At 17.1% G+C, this 17,676-nt stretch overlaps 1 protein-coding gene across 1 annotated transcript in view; it reads right to left on the reverse strand.

Moving 5' to 3' along the window:
* Positions 1-15,173, reverse strand: part of LOC727502 — a 36,743-nt gene extending 21,570 nt beyond the window's left edge. The window contains exon 1 of the mRNA XM_001123212.5: positions 14,909-15,173. Within this exon, the coding sequence (XP_001123212.2) occupies positions 14,909-14,996 (88 nt within the window). The 5' untranslated portion in view covers positions 14,997-15,173. The remainder of the gene's footprint in view (positions 1-14,908) is intronic.
* Between the last annotated feature and the right edge of the window lie 2,503 nt (positions 15,174-17,676).

Raw genomic sequence — 17,676 nt, forward strand, 5'->3', positions numbered from 1 at the left:
ATAAATAGATAATATATATAAAATTCATTATAAAAATTCGAAGTACTTTACACTTTATTTATTTTATCGCACGAGTATTGTATTTCGAAACTATTCTCAGCAAATTAAAGTCCTTTATAGCAGGTAACGAGATAACTGAGGATAAGGGGAATGGAAAATGACGAAGCGGTAGACAGAAGAAGGATGCAGATGTTTCACTGATGATGAGTTACCAGAGCCGAGACGGAAATTGTCAGGCCGGATGCCGATAGTAAGACTGCCTCGGTGCCTCGTAAAAACTGCCTTTGGACGATAAACTTACTGCTTTCTTTAAAAAGTCACTTTGTCATATACATGTCAAATTGTATATATTCACGTTACAGTATCAACTTACATTATATCAGAATTTTTTTTATTAATTTTATATTTTTTATTGTATTTTAAATTTTAAATTTATATCGTACAAATATCTATATTTATTATCAATGGTGCAATAAAACATTAGAAAATGATTATTTTTTTGAAATTTAATACATAAAATAATATTATGTTGATTATTTATACTTATATTCTTGCAATAATATTATCAAATATCTAAATTATTAATGACACATTGAAGTCTAAATTATTTATAAATAATATAAAGAAGTATTAAGATTTCTATAAATTTAATATTTAAATGAAGTAAAATAAAGTAAATTTAAATAAAATAAATGTTTAAATATTGGTAATAATATAATAAACATTTAAGAATTTTTTTTAAATTTTGTTTTTATGCTAATATTAGAACCATTAACACCAAAATTAAATATTAAAAAAATAAAAATCTGAAATATTTTTAATTTCTCTTATCATACTTGACAAGTACTTAATATATAATATACATATAAATATAATTAGAATAATATAGAATAATAATATAGAATAAATATAAATACCAATTTAGCGTTCAAAAAAATTAAGTTTAAAAAATTAATAATTTATATTTTAATTTATAAAAATAAACAGAAAACATAAGCAATGAATTATTTCAAGTATTTTATGCTTTATCATAAAATACGCTTAAAATAGCGATAACTTATATCTTAATAGAATATATCCTTCTTGCTGGGAGTTTTACTGAAGTTATACTTAAAAATAAACTATATTTTATCGAATAATAAATTCAGCTAATAAATATAAAATTATTTATATTTTTTAATTTTCTTCAAATCAATTATATAATTAATTTAAAAATAATTATATAATTTTTTAAAAATTAATTATTAAATTATTTCATTTTTAAAACGAGATAAGATTAAATATAAATAATAAATATAAAATTAAATATAAATAAAGAGATTATTTTATTATTTCTGAAAAATTTATTTTTATATTGTTTATAGTTATTATATTATAAATATTCTTATTGAGATTTGAAATTTTATTTCTATATTATTGTTTTCTTGTAAGAATAAACTGTAAAATAACAACTAAAATAAAATTGCAAAAAAAAAAATAAAAAAATATTTACAAATAAATTTATAAAATATGAAAGTTGTGATTTTTTCATGTATCTACATTCCAAGCAATAAGTTTTTTTTTTTAAGTTATTTCCTTTATGACAAATTTTGTTGAACTTCCTCATAATTTATGAAACTTTCAGAGATAAAATTTTTATATTCAAGTATTACTGTCATATTATATAATACTGGTGATTCGTGTTATTTTTAACTTATAATGATTTAAAAATTATTAAAAATTTTTATTCAGTTTTTCTAATGATATACAAATTAATGTAAAATCAACATTTATAAAAAAAAAATAACTCGATATCAATTGCTTTTAATTTATGATTATAGTTTTAGAAATTTTTATCCAGTTTTTCTAACGATTTATAAATTAAAATAAAGTCATTTATAAAAAAATAATTCGATATCAATGTTATTTTTTTCATTATTAATAGATTAATAGATAGATTTTATTCAAAACTTTAAAAAAATAAGTAATTAATACTTTTTTTAATTATCTAGAAAAAAATAAATCCTTATGAATAAAAATGTACATATGTACATGTGCATATTTTGTATCTATATATATAATGTCTTACAATTTTTAGTATAGAATTTAGCGAGATTTTCTAATTCAAAATAAAACAAGAAACAAAAATAATGAAATTAATTTGAGGTATCGTTGATGACTTTATAATTAATTATAATATATAATATCGGTTGAATAAACAACGAATACTTTACTTGCAAAAATAAATAAAAAGTATAAAAATAAAATTTTCGTTTAAAAAAAAAATTAAATCTCTTCTCTTTAAAAAAATTGAATTTCAAAAATTATATATTATATGTACAATTTTAATAATTGATTAAATATTCTATCTCAATTTCATTATTTTTTATTTTTTTTATTTTTTTTGAACCGTATAATGATTCAATTAATATCATAAATTACAATTGTTGATTTATAACATACTCTTATATTAATTAGAAATTTTAATCGCAATTTAGTTTTTCTGTTATGAAATTTACGCCTTTTTTTTTAAATAATTATTTAATTCGATATTTTAGGAATTATACAATATAGCAATTTCATCGTATAAATCGAATATCTAACAACGGAAACAAAGAAACGAAAATATCTGAAAAATGAGCTTATTTGTCAACATTATTTATGTATATTTTATTTATTTATTTACTAATTATTAATTAATAAATAATTAAATATTTATATATATTTACTATTTATATTTATTATATATTTACTAATTGCTATATACTATTTATTACTTATACATTAACTATATATTACACACTATGTAATATATTCAGAAATCAGCTATAGAATCATATACTACATTCGCTGTTCATTCGTTTAATTCGGAAGCATAGATAAGTAGATAAATAGAAAAAAAAAATAGTTTCACTATATATAGGATCTGTAAGTACTTGGAAAATGCAGGTTTCGTTATGTAAGTAGAAGTTAGTTTGCCTCTTAGGACTCTGATGGATCAGGTTAGTTTCGTGGAAGAAAACGGTACCTTGGAAAATCAAATAGGAGTTCTATGTGGAGAGACTACTGTTCCCACTTCCCTTTCTACCATATAGCAACGCTCCGCATTGAAAAAATCTAGATTCCGCTTACCTACGGTGCCTTGGAGATTGAGTATGGTTCTAGATAAGAAAGCCTTCCTCCGCTTGACCTTAACGAACCTGCTAGAACTCCAGTTAGAATTGGCTTCGTTTTGATCATTGAGCGAGGATTAAATTGAGGAGTTTGATAGAAAAATGATACAAATCGATTTTTTTTGTAGACGTGAGAAGAGTTTTAGATCATGAAAATACAGCCTTTTTCTATAAAAAGTATGAAAAGAATTTTTTATGAAAAGTATGAAAATTTTTGTTATTCTATTTTTTGTATAATAACTCATTATGTTATTCTAAGAATTATGCGAAAACTATCTTAACTCAATTAATTTTGCATAAATTTAACATAAAATTTATATATGTTATATATAAAATTTATATATGTTATATATGTATTTATATATATGTTAATTATTTATATTTTATATAATTTTATTTATTTAACAATACATAATTAACATAATTATATATACAATAATTTATACAAACGTTAAAAATATAATATCTTAAAATTAAAATACTTGATATTATCAAATCTTCTCTATATATCTTCTATATATAAATTGTATTATATTGTATCATTATGCGAGTAAAATCATTGTTTTAAATATATGTAAATCATTTTCTTTTGTAATAACATAATGTTAATATCTAGAGCATGGATTTTTAATCTATGAAGACATATCTCGAATAAAAGAATAAAACAGGATTTTTAAATTCTGTATAATAGCTATTCTTATAATTGTTTATATAGAATATTTATGAATATAGAATTATGATTATACATATACATTATATATATACATATATAAACATGTATATTATCATAAATACATATATATATGTATATTATTAGAAATATATTATTTTATAATTATTATGATAGACTTTTAATACATTAAGACATATTTCAACAATATTTTCGTTAAATTTTAAATCATTCAATCTGAAATTTTTATATTAATTTTTATATTATTTAAATTTTATTAAATTTTATTTATTAAATTTTATAAATTTACTTTATTAAACTTTACTCTATTATTCTAAATATATATTTTATATATATAATTATGAGGAAATCATAAGTTATTTAATTTTCTTAAATGGAGAATTTCAAAATAAGATTGAAAAATCTAAAGCATATATTAAAATTATAAAATTGAAAATAAATAAAAAACATTTATTATACAATTTTATATTATTATATTAAGTAATAAAAAGATAATCTATTAGATCGTAATTCAAAATTTAATTCTTAATTCGATTTGTAAATTATGTGTAAATATACATATGACTAAGACTAAACATGTGTATGCATAGACTAAAACAGTAGGTCTGACCTAGTTTCAAAAAATGTATAATTTGTAAGGTACTGTTGCGCATAAATAATGCAACTGATAGTTATATTAATTAAAATATTCATAATGATATAAAAATTTCAATAGAAATAAAATATCAAAAGCTGCTGACTTTTGTTTTTGATTTATGAAATATAATTATTCATATAATTTTTGAATCATAAAAAAAAACTCAAATTAATATACAAAAATAATATACAATAATAATACATAAAATAATATATAAAAAAAAATTAAATTAATATAGAATAAATTATGGATCATGAATTTTTATAAGCGTTATAAATAAATACAAATAACAATAAAAATAAGACAAAATAATTAGAAAACGAAAAATTATATAGTACGTTTCAATGAAGTAAAAAAAGTTAATTGATAAATAAATAATTTCAATTAATTTATCATATTAATACAAAAAATAAAAAATGAATTTGACAATGTCAAATTCTAACGTCTAATATTAAAACATTATTAATTATTTTTATTTGTGTTATACGTATAAGAATAAAAATTTGAAATTAAAACATTATTGTGTATCAAAAATATATTATTAATTATTAAAATATCATTGAAATTATCTTAAAATAAATTCAAATTCAAGTTCTCTTTATATTGAAATCATATTATTAATAAATTAAAATAATGAATTATGTACATAATGAATAATAATTTAAACAAATGAAGTTAAATTTAAGAAATTATCTGTTAAAATAAAAAAATTAAAATAAATTTAACTCTATAAAAATAATCAATATTGAACATTGTAAATACACACGAAATAAAAATTAAAAATAATATAAATAATATTGTCCTAAAATATATTAGAAAATATACATATATTATTGATAATTATCTCAATAAAAATTAAATATTTGATGAAAACATGAATAAACGTTAAAAATTAAAATATTATTCTTCATATTAAAAACTCATCAGCTTTAACTTTAAAATAGGAACATAATATTAAATAACATCGCTTATATATATATACACTTTTTTATTTATTGAAAATATGTAGAGATTAACCAGTATTAATCATACTTTATTTATTTCGTAAATATTAATCATATTGATGCATATGAAACTGTGAAATATAAGTCACATATAATTATACCAATTAAAAAAATTCTTAGAATAATCTTTTCATCTAAATGATAGCTTAGTACTATATTAAGCATACTACTCACAGGATGCCACCGCTTATCAACGATCCACTACTGGCACGTGTATAGGATAGAGAACTAAATGTGTACATAAGTGCCAACTCCCGACATGCTTGGTGAATTAGAAGGGAAACAATTTTCCGATAAAGGAATGAATTGTTGCATATATATTTCTTATTTAAACGAAATATTGTATATATAAATATTGTAACATTTTTTTATGAACATTTCGAAGAGTTTATAACAATTCAAGCAACTTCAATTGAAATATAAAATATTAGTATGATTATTATATATCAATATATTTCAATTATACATTCATAAAATTATAACTATAAGAATATTGATAGAATATTTTATATTAAGATATAAAATTATAACTATAAAAATATTTTTATTGTATATTTTCGCGGAAAATATTTTCGATTTTATTATTCGATTATTTCAAATTTTTAAGATATTTTATATTTTACATGAAAAAAAAAATAAAATTTTTATTTCTATTCGTAAAATAATTCAAAAATGTTGATTCGATGAAATATTATTTTGTACTAATACATATAAATATATATAATAAAATTAAATATATTTCGATAAATTTATTGGATAATTTATAGTCATTTCATCATTATTTCATCTATATTTATAAAAAATAAGAAATATTAATTTGATTACGAAATTACAATAAATTAAATTGATTACGAAGTTTCAGAAAAATCATTTCTTAATATGTTTTGCTATAATCAGGAAAGTATATATCAAATTAAAAATTTAAAATAAATTCTATTTGAAATATTTTTTAATAAAATAATTTGAGAAATAATTAATAGGTTTATAGATTTAAATATAGTATCTTATATTTTATTTTATGTTTTTATATATGTTATATATTTTACTACTATCTCATTATGAAATTAAATTATTGTTACTAGTAGCATACGAGTTATCTAAATTATACTTCATTAGTTTTTTTTAATAAATATAAGCGAATGTATCTAAATATAAAAAATAAATGAAAATAAATGAAATAAAGAAATAAAGAAATAAAAAAAATAAAGAAATTATATTTTGTTTGTGATAAAATAAGTTATAATTAATGTAAATTTGTATAATATAATAATTTAATAAGATTTTTTATAATAATAATTTTATAATAATTTAACAAGATTTTGTATTTTTTTATATTATATGTAATTTTTATAATATATATAATTTTATATATTTTATGATTTTATTATTATATTATATAATTTTATAGTATCATTTAGAGTACTATATTATATTAATTTTAGATGTATAATAATTCATATAATTAATTTTTTTTTTTGCTTAATTAATATCACAATTTGATTTCTAATGATATAAAATTTCTAATGATAATAAAATTTCTCTGTGTATATCACTATGATTAAGTATTATGGAAAAATAATATTATTAAATATATAAGTTATTTATCATTATTTATCAATAATTTTAATACTTATTATTAATATAATATTTCTTTCTTTTAATCAAATTTTTATATTTTATAATATTTATATTCAAAAATTTGGTATTTTATTTGAATATTTATATTTAAAAATCAGTAATTCATATAAAATTGTGAATTTTAAATAAGGCAAATAATTCAATAAAATCATTAATTAATTTTATGATTACTTTCATTTTCTATTTTATACTTTAATTATTTTCTAATTTGAACATGCAAAATTATTACTAATTGATTCATAATATTAAAATAAAAAATAATGTATATATGAAATAAAAATAATATTATTTAAAAATTTATTAAATAAGTATATATATAATAATCAATTAAAATTCATTATATAAAAATGTAAAATATATAATTTCATATTTTTATTATTAATATTATTAATATTTTCAAACATATTAAATAATTGTTTAAGAATTCACTGAATTCACTGAAAAGCAAAATATCTACGCATAATAAAAATATAAAATTCTACTTTTGATTTTCTGCATAAAATGATATATATTATATTAAAATACATTTTTTTCATACGAACATTTTATAGTGCTATTCTATATAAATGTTATGATAGAAATTGCCAGTAATTTAGTCGGTACGAGTAACTAGTACCTGCTTTCTACTTGTAATGCGATATAAAAAGTAACAAGTATTTATGTACAAGTTTCGCTTTCATCATAACGACTAACATTCACCATGATCACCAAAGCATAATATAAAGAAATAATCATGAAATATCCTTACAAATGTAATAATGCTGAATAGTGTCCAATGTTAAAGATGTAACAAGAAATAATAAAAATAGAAAATAATAAATTTACAAATCCAAGATTAATTATCTCATCTTTTAATGAACACATAATCAAAAATCTTATGTAACTAAATAAAAATTCAAATGTCATTGTGTTAAATGAATGATAATTTAAATGAATGTTACTGTGTTAAATATAATAATGCATAGATTTTTACAAAATTGCCTTCCATATTTTAAAATGCATAAATATTTATGTATATATTATAATTGTGACTTTATATATACATACTATGTATATATACATATGTATATTATTCAGTATAGAAAATATTGATGAATAAAAATAGTTGAATAAAAAATTATTAATTATTGATTAAATTATTAATTATTAATAATTATTAAAATTAATAATTATTGAAATTAATGAAAAAAATTATTAAGTACAACTTAACTTATTAATATAAGCAATAATAGTATAATATTAATATTTTAAACAGAATTATCGATTATATATGTACTTGAATATATTACATATAAATGATTAGACATAATTATGATTATATGTATATTATTTAAATAAAAATCAAAATTAATTAAATTTATTTATTTTTATTAATTGTAAAAACTAAAAACCTAAAATTTATAAATTTGATAATTCTAGTGTGAGAATAATAGATATTATTAAAAACGTGCAATATTAAGAAAATTGTATGATCATGATATTAATACAATTCTAAATAGAATAAAATTCCCATAGTTCAATTTTAAATATTTATTTCTTATAAATGCATATTATGTATTCTATAATATATTGTAATATTGCAATGCATTTTTAAACAATTGATTTAATAAAACATAAAAATGTTTTTTAAATGCCGATAATTAAAATCTTTGATACATTAAGAAATCATATACTACGCAAAAGAACTATGTAATTTCGATGAGCTATTTTTAATTTGGTAAGACATATTGTCATTGTCATATTTTTAAAATCGATCGTTAGTTTCTTTCAACTTGAAAGTAAATTAAATAGAAAGAAATAAATATATCTTTAATTTCTTTTCTGCTTCGCGAAAGATGAAAAATCAGATAAAAAATAAATCGTGATTTTTGTTTTTATATCGTAAAAAAATATTACGAAAAATTATTAATTGAAATTTAAGAAATTACTTGATTTAAAAATATATGTGTATATATATATATATATATACATATGTTGCAAATTCTTTATTATTATTTAATTATATTATTTTCTTATAATAAATTTTTTTTAATTGTCAAATGTATTCAATTATTAATATAATTTAAATTAATTTTATTATATCAAATATATTTTATATATTATATTATATTATATTTTATATATTTTTATATAAAAGTTGCTGAATCAAAAATATAATTTTTCAATTCAATTTTCAAAATTTTTCAAATATACGTCATGAAATGATTATATATTATATATTACATTTTAACATATAGCATTTTCATTGAAATACATTAATATATAACTAACTAATTTAATTATAATTATATTAATTATTTATTATAAATGCTGATATTTATTATAAATATAAATAGTTTTTATAGATATCTTTATTTTATTATTTTACATGTTTTCACATACTTTTAAAAAGTTCATTACAATCTTTTTACATTCTATATAATTAAATGAAATATGAATATAACGATTTACGAACTGTATTCTATATTCATTTTGAACGAAGCTCTTGAATAAAATAACAAAATCTATTAATAGAATGAATCATCATGAATAGAAATGTATAATTATAGGATATAGAAATACATATATGGATATAAAGATTATTAAAAAATGAAAAATATTGTAAAAAAGGTAAAAAAAATATAAAAATTATAGTAAAAATATAAAATATAAGTAAAATATATTTTATAATTACAAAAATATCTACCTCTTGTTTTATATATAAAAATCATAGAAAAATAAAACAAGATATAAGTATAGACATTATTTTTATTAAATTGTGAAATATATTATTTTAAATATAATTATTATGAATTACTGTGAAATATTAAATATTTTAAATTAAAAAAATAAATTATAAAAATATATTTTCAACATATTTTATTATACATCAATTATGTCAGTAATTTACGAATAATTGTATTCTATGATTCAAAATAAATATTTTATTTAAGGAAAGATCGTTGAAAAAACAATAAAAACTTATGTATCCATATATATTTATAAAAAATAAAGCATAATTGATAAAAAGCATAAATAATATTTTTTTTATTTTCACGAATAAAAATTATTTTAGAATTCCTTTTAAAATATCATATTTATAATATATATAATATTTATAATAATTTTTTTTTCAATAAAAAATGCAATAAGTTTTCATAGAATTTTAGAAACCAAAAGTTTAAAAAAAATTAAATATATGCTTACTAATATTTTATTCTATTATCTGATATATTTTAAAATAATTATTTTTAAAAAAAATTTAAATAGTAAATAGGATATTCAAACATAAAATTTCTTCCCTTATGTTCAAGTAGATTTATCATTAAGTTATATAAAAAAAAATTAAATAATAATTAAAATTTTTCTAAAAGTATATGAAAAAAATTTTCCTTTTAATTTATATATGCATATTTAAAATTCATATGTATTCTATCTTTTTCTTGACTTTAATTCTTTTGTATTTAAATACATATGTGTACTATTTATTAGAAATCAAACTTTGCGGACAATCTAATATTAACTAGAAGAATTTAAATTACTAAAGCAATATTCAAGCATTATACGATATCAAATAATGAATTTCTAATATTATGTCTTTAACTTCTTGAAGAATAATGAATTCAATAAAAGTTATGAATGCAATCAGTGAATTCATTTATATCTGGTGAAAACAATTAACATAATTAATGGATTTATATGAATGAAAAATTAAATTTCAGACATTAAGTGGAATTTATTCATCCACTTCTTCATTAATCTTATTTGAAATATTATGATATATATATATATATATATATATATATATTATTTTTAGAATTATTTATCAAATTTAAAATACAAATAAATAACGAAATTATTTATTATTTAAAATTATCTACTATTATTTCAAATAAAAAATATTTTTTATATCATAATTTATAAATATATTGAAAATATTGATTTGAAATATTTATTATTATTTATTATTTCAAATTTGAAATAAAATTTATCTAGATATATTAATATTAAAAAAATCGGAAATTTTTAAATCATTACAACTATGTTAGAAGTGATTGCAAATGCCATGATTTGCTTTTTCATGTATACTTCTATCCTAGAAATATTTATACCTTTCCCCTACATCTATGCTCCTGTGCATAATGGTAGTCCGTCCTGGTCAGGGCCAGTGAGCACAGCCTTATTTAACATAGAGCCTGCATACAACGGAATTTCAATGTAAAAGCGATCCTCATCTCCTTTCACTTGCACAAATAAGTTAATATTGGTTTAATATCATTTGACTTAATTAATGATGAACACTTTTTGTATTCGACCTCTTCTTTTTTTTTTCTCATATAACATATAATTTATAACGATTCTAATTTCTGAAATTTTTTATTTTTCTTGATTATTTGATTATAATAAAGATTTTCATGATTTTCATTTTATCACATATTTATTGCATAATCAAGTTCATTTTAATTGATAACAAGATTACATTAATTAATATAAAAATAAATTTGATAAACATACATTTTTTAAATTTTTTATATGATTTTATATAATTTATGTAATTTTTGAATTGAATTTGAGTTACTATAATCAAATTTTCGTAAAATTTTTAATCTAATTTAAATTTTATATTTATTTCATATTGAGTTTATTTATTGCAAGTGTAAATTTGTAATCAAATTTATTTTAAATTTATATTAATAAAAAGCAGAGATTTTGCCGAATATTATTTAAATTTTCATATAATTTAAAATTAATTAGGCAATAAATATTATATATATAACTGACATTATTGTAATAATAACTTTAAAAATTTTTAATTAAGTGATTTTAATTTTTTTGTTTTAAAAAATTTGCAATTCACTGAAGATTTTAATTTTTGAAATTAATTAAATTTTCAGTTCATTTTAGAGATTTACATAATTTAAAGTCAAATTTAATTAGCATAATTGATAAAAATTTTGCAAAATAAAAACATTAAAATTTTTTTCATAAATTGTATTAATCTTAATTTAATAATAATAAAAATTTATAAATATAATTATATTTTTAATACATTATTATATTTCAAATTTTATTTATTTTTAATTAAATATATTTATTATTTATAATTTTAACTAACATTATTTATTATGTATACACAAACACGTTTAGAATATTTTAAATATTAAATTTTTATTTAAATTGTATGTTTTGTTTTTCGAAATATAATATAAAGCTTATTTGTGCACAAAATTGTAAACAAAATTGTAAAATTGTAGCTAATTGCTGGTATAGTTTCCTTAATTAAAGTTTAGGTTAAATGAAATAAAATTGAAATTGAAATTAATTAAAATTAAAATCGATGAAATATGGTATACATAAAGTGCAATCAAAAAAAAATAGGATTGCATTAAGAAAATTTTTAATCAACTAATTTAAACATCTACATTAATTTCATGATTTTACTTCTATTTATTTTAAGTGTATTCTATTTCTCTTCAATTGCATAAAAAAGATTTTTTGCAATTCAACTTGAATTTTTTTATCAATTATCAATTTTTACATCAAAATAATAAATATTTTTGACAAACAATTATTTTGGAACTTCTTTATTGACATAATTTAATTTATTGATTTATTTTTTCATATACGAGAATGAAATTAATGAGATATTTTGTATATATATATTTAAGGAGATTTAAAATAAATTGCAAAAAGTATATTATAGAAAATGGTAAGGAAATATGGTAGAAGATAAAAATTATTTCAGTGCAAAAAGAAAATTATTTTAAAAAAAAATGGACATTAAATTTACATTAATTCATTACATACAAAATTTATATAAATATAGTTTAATTTAAGATTTAGAATAATTCGATTATATATATCTTATAAAATTAAAAAAATATTTATATATTTAGTTGAATTTTATACAGACAAATAATATTCAAATAAAAACTATTTCGAATATTAGTTTATTATTTACAAATAATAATATGAAAATTAAATTTTAATAATGCGCAACCAAAATGGTACAAAAAATAGAATTTGAATGTCAAATAAATATTCGTACACTTATAATTTTAAATTGTATTTTCTAAATTTTGATTTTGAATGAAAAAATTACAAAAAATTCATTTGCGAATACTTGCGAATATTTCCGATGATATTGAACAACATTAAGGAAAATTATATAATTTATATGAAATATTTTATATTTTGCTAAAATATATACATATATATTATTATTGTTATATTGAATATATATATATATTGTATTATTATGTATATGAATTATATTATATCTATATATATGTATATATGTATTGTATTATTATGTATATATATTATATTATATCTATATATATGTATATATCAAAGAGAAAAAATTTTTTTTTAATTATTTAGAAAATGAACACGTTCTTGACTTAAATCCTTTTTAAATAAAAATCAACATTTTAAATAATTTTTTTTTATACATATTATTTATTTCTACGCCACCATCGTTTTTAGTTTAAGTTTTTAAGTTAATTTACAAAAAATTTTAAATGCTATTAAATTGATTTTGCCTTTAAGTATGTGACAGAGTATGCGTCAGTATGTCAACTATCCCTTATCAACAGTTTATATAAACACATCGAACAGGACAATCGGCATCTAATATATACAACAGCTACATTGAACTATGGCTACATTTACTCAGTATCTATTCATTACAAGATTGGACATTATAATATTGGACAAAATAGATATTTAAGTATAGGATTAATATCACTATTATCAAAATTTATTTTATATTTTATTTTTATATTTTATTTTATTGTATTTGAAATAATCCGAAAGAATGCCGAAATTTAAAAATTTAATTCAAACAAATCTTATATTATTTGCAAATAACATTTAAATATAATTAAAAAACAATTTATAATTATGATATAATCATATAATCATACAATTAAAAATATATTATTATATATTTTATTAATATAAAATAATATTATATATATAATAAAAAATAATATTAAATATTATAAATTAAATAAAAAGAATAATTCAAGAATATTAATAAAAAGTGAAATTAAATTTTGTATGACATTTAAATTTTTATTTAATTTAACTAATATTTTAATTTAAATATTATATAAGCAAAATATAATTACTATTAAATAGTAATTCTACAAATAATTAACAATATAATGACAGTACAATGAATATAAAATGAAAGAACAAAATTGATACGAAAGAAGGATTTCTGGTATAATGCGCTTACAAACTATCATTGTATAATAATTAACTTCAAGATGAAATAGACCGATCACTTGCGTTTCAAATGCAATAAAAAAAATGCAAATATAGTAACATATATATAATAAATATAATAACATGATATACAGATTAATATATTCAGATCTAATAATCACACGATTAAAATTTAATTAAAAAATATAATTTAAAAAGCAATATTATATATTGAATAAGAAAAAATAAAGTTTAAATTATTTAAAACAAGATTAAAATATCTTATCTTCTATTTTTATTTATATTTATATTTCTAAATATAATATATAAATATTATTATTATTATATATATATATATATAATATTACAAATTTAATTATAAATTAAAATTTAAAAAGTAAGAAAAAAATATTTGATTAATTCTTAAAAGTTATTAATTTACATACTATAAAAAAGTTTTATAAAATATAAAATCAAAATATTAATTGTCAAAAAATATAAATAAAAATCAGTTAAATATGATAGATTAGAATAACCACGTGTTTTTGATGTATGGAAATATCATACAAAAGATACAGAAAATTTTCATTACCTTGTAATTCATTATCAGCCCGCGTATAATCCAAAATGCAAAAGAAAAGTATTGCACTAAATTTCACTAGTATTGATAAATTACCCATTTTGAGTCGACATAATTTCTATGTCGGTGCAAAAGTTACAAAACTTCATGAAAACTTGAGCACCATACGAACACTGCACAACAAATCCACATCTCACCGCAGTCAGTAACATACTGAAGAAACGAATCCTACTAGAAAGTGGGAAGACTTTCTCATTCCCTGACCAATGACAGGAAGATTAAAACCATTGATATATTAGGGATAAGACACAACATTGCATGTCTTTCTTTAAATTTCGAGATGGCGCACTAAGCGCAATATATAATTTCGCATGCGTATGTTTAAATTTTACTTGTGTACTATGTTTACAAACATATAAGTAATAAATTAAGTTTAAATTTTTATTTAATTTAACTAATATTTTAATTTAAATATTATATAAGCAAAATATAATTACTATTAAATAATAATTCTACAAATAATTAACAATATTAGAATTTTGTTGTAAATATTTTTACATTATTTTATATTTTTTGTAACAAACATAATTCATGTTTGTCTTAAAGAAAAGTCAAATAATAAATAATTGAAAACATTCATTTCATTAAAATCAAAAATAGAGCATAATAATTTTATAAAATATATAATTTATAATATAATACAATCTGTATTTTTCCAAAATAGCAATTTTTTTTATAAACATTAAATATTTTTTGTTAATAAATATGAATTTATAATTGTCGATTATAAATAATTTATTTTTATAATTAATAACTGTAATAATATTCATAATATATAAAAATTTAATAAATATATATATAATATATACATATAAAAATAAACAATAAATAAACAGTTTTCTTCATATTTATATAGTTTTATTAAAAGAATATCCTATAATCCTATAATAATAAATAAATATTATATAGTTTTATTAAAATCATCCTATAATAATAAAACATAAAATATTTATTATTATTATATAATATTTATATTTTATAGTTCTAGTATAAATCATTATAAATTAAATATTAAATTAAATATTAAGAGGAAAAATAAATTAATATTTTAAATAAAGTGTTTTTACATATTAAAAATACGAATATCTAATAATCATATTTAACATAAATTTTTATAAATCTTTTTACAAATATATCATGTTATGTAAATAATGATATATAATCAATTCTTAAATAAATTTCAAACATCTTTATAAAATAAAATATTGAAAATTATTTAATTTTGATAACATTTTATATTATACATCATATAGAAAATATAATGTCACAAAAGTAAAATGATTACAATATATTTTTCACTTATTTTTTTCTCATTTTCCCTTTTTATAGTTTATTAATAAAAACTTTTTTTCTAAATTAAAAATATAATTTAATTGTAAATTTCTGTTTATAAATTATTTTGAATTGAAATAAAATTTTCAAATAAAAAGACTCTTAATCTAATGATTAACAGTAAAAAAAATATTTTATTAAAAATATCATTGTGCTATATATGAAATAAGGTAACTATATTATTATTTTGATAGATATCATGTCTAAATATTAATGCAACAGAAAAAGAAAACTGTAACTCATTGGTACCATCGTAATTTAAAAGTATATATTTTGGTTATAGATTTACTATATTTAAATATATATATAAAAATTCATTTCATTACGCTTTATAACAAAAAAGAATTAAATATTACGAATTAAAATAATACTATTCTTTTTATATCATTATATACGTAAAATTTTGCATTATACAATCGAAATTGTGTATTCTTTGTACATATTCTTTCACGTAATTTTTCCTTACTTTATTTTGATTAATAGAGTTAAATTTGGTACAAGAATTTAATTTCATAATTTTTTTTTAAATTTTGTACATTCATAAATTTTATTTATATAAGGGCTTATTTTGAAATTGTTTGTTATTCCGATTTATGACTTATATCATGTATTTTATTATTCACTATATTTATATTACACAAAAATGTATACTTAATTGTATTATTGTATCGATTTCAAATACATTCCGCGAATTTTTTCTATTATTTGATATTACTAAATAGATTAAAAAAAAAAATCAATATTTTTTTTTTCTTTCTATTAATTACTAATTACTATTAAGCCAGGTCACAGAAAATATATATAACTACAATAGTTTCCGAAAATAAATATAGAAAGAAACGAAAAAGGACAGAATAGAAAGAAAAAAAAATTTGTAACTAAATTAGATTCAAAAAATATGAAGGAAAAAAATAAAAATATTTTTAAATTAATTTTTTAACATTACATAATTGTTTTTGTTACTTTCAATTCACGAACATTACTACGTTTTTTCTCTCACCATATCACGATGTGACAATTTTATTTTACAGATCTATTTTATACAAATTACTTAGGCATTGTAATATTCCAATTTTTTGCGCATTATTGTTTCAGTGCTTTAAATTATTTCTTTCGCAATTTACAAATCAAATAAATTTAGCATTTATACAAGACAAATCATAAAAGATTTTTCTTCCATGTCAAAATTAATTAAATTTAAATGAACTATGCGTACAAAGAGAATTCTAGAATATCTAAAATTTCTGTAATATCCTGATTTATATCTTTTTCAATTGATTAAATATGTAATATATATATTATAATGACTTACCATAAAACTGAACTGTACAAGAGTATGTACTTAACGCTCTATGTACGCAAAGTTAAATTTAAAAAAAAAATATTAC

Source organism: Apis mellifera, linkage group LG11 (assembly GCF_003254395.2).
Source record: "Apis mellifera strain DH4 linkage group LG11, Amel_HAv3.1, whole genome shotgun sequence".
Lineage (NCBI taxonomy): Eukaryota > Metazoa > Arthropoda > Insecta > Hymenoptera > Apidae > Apis > Apis mellifera.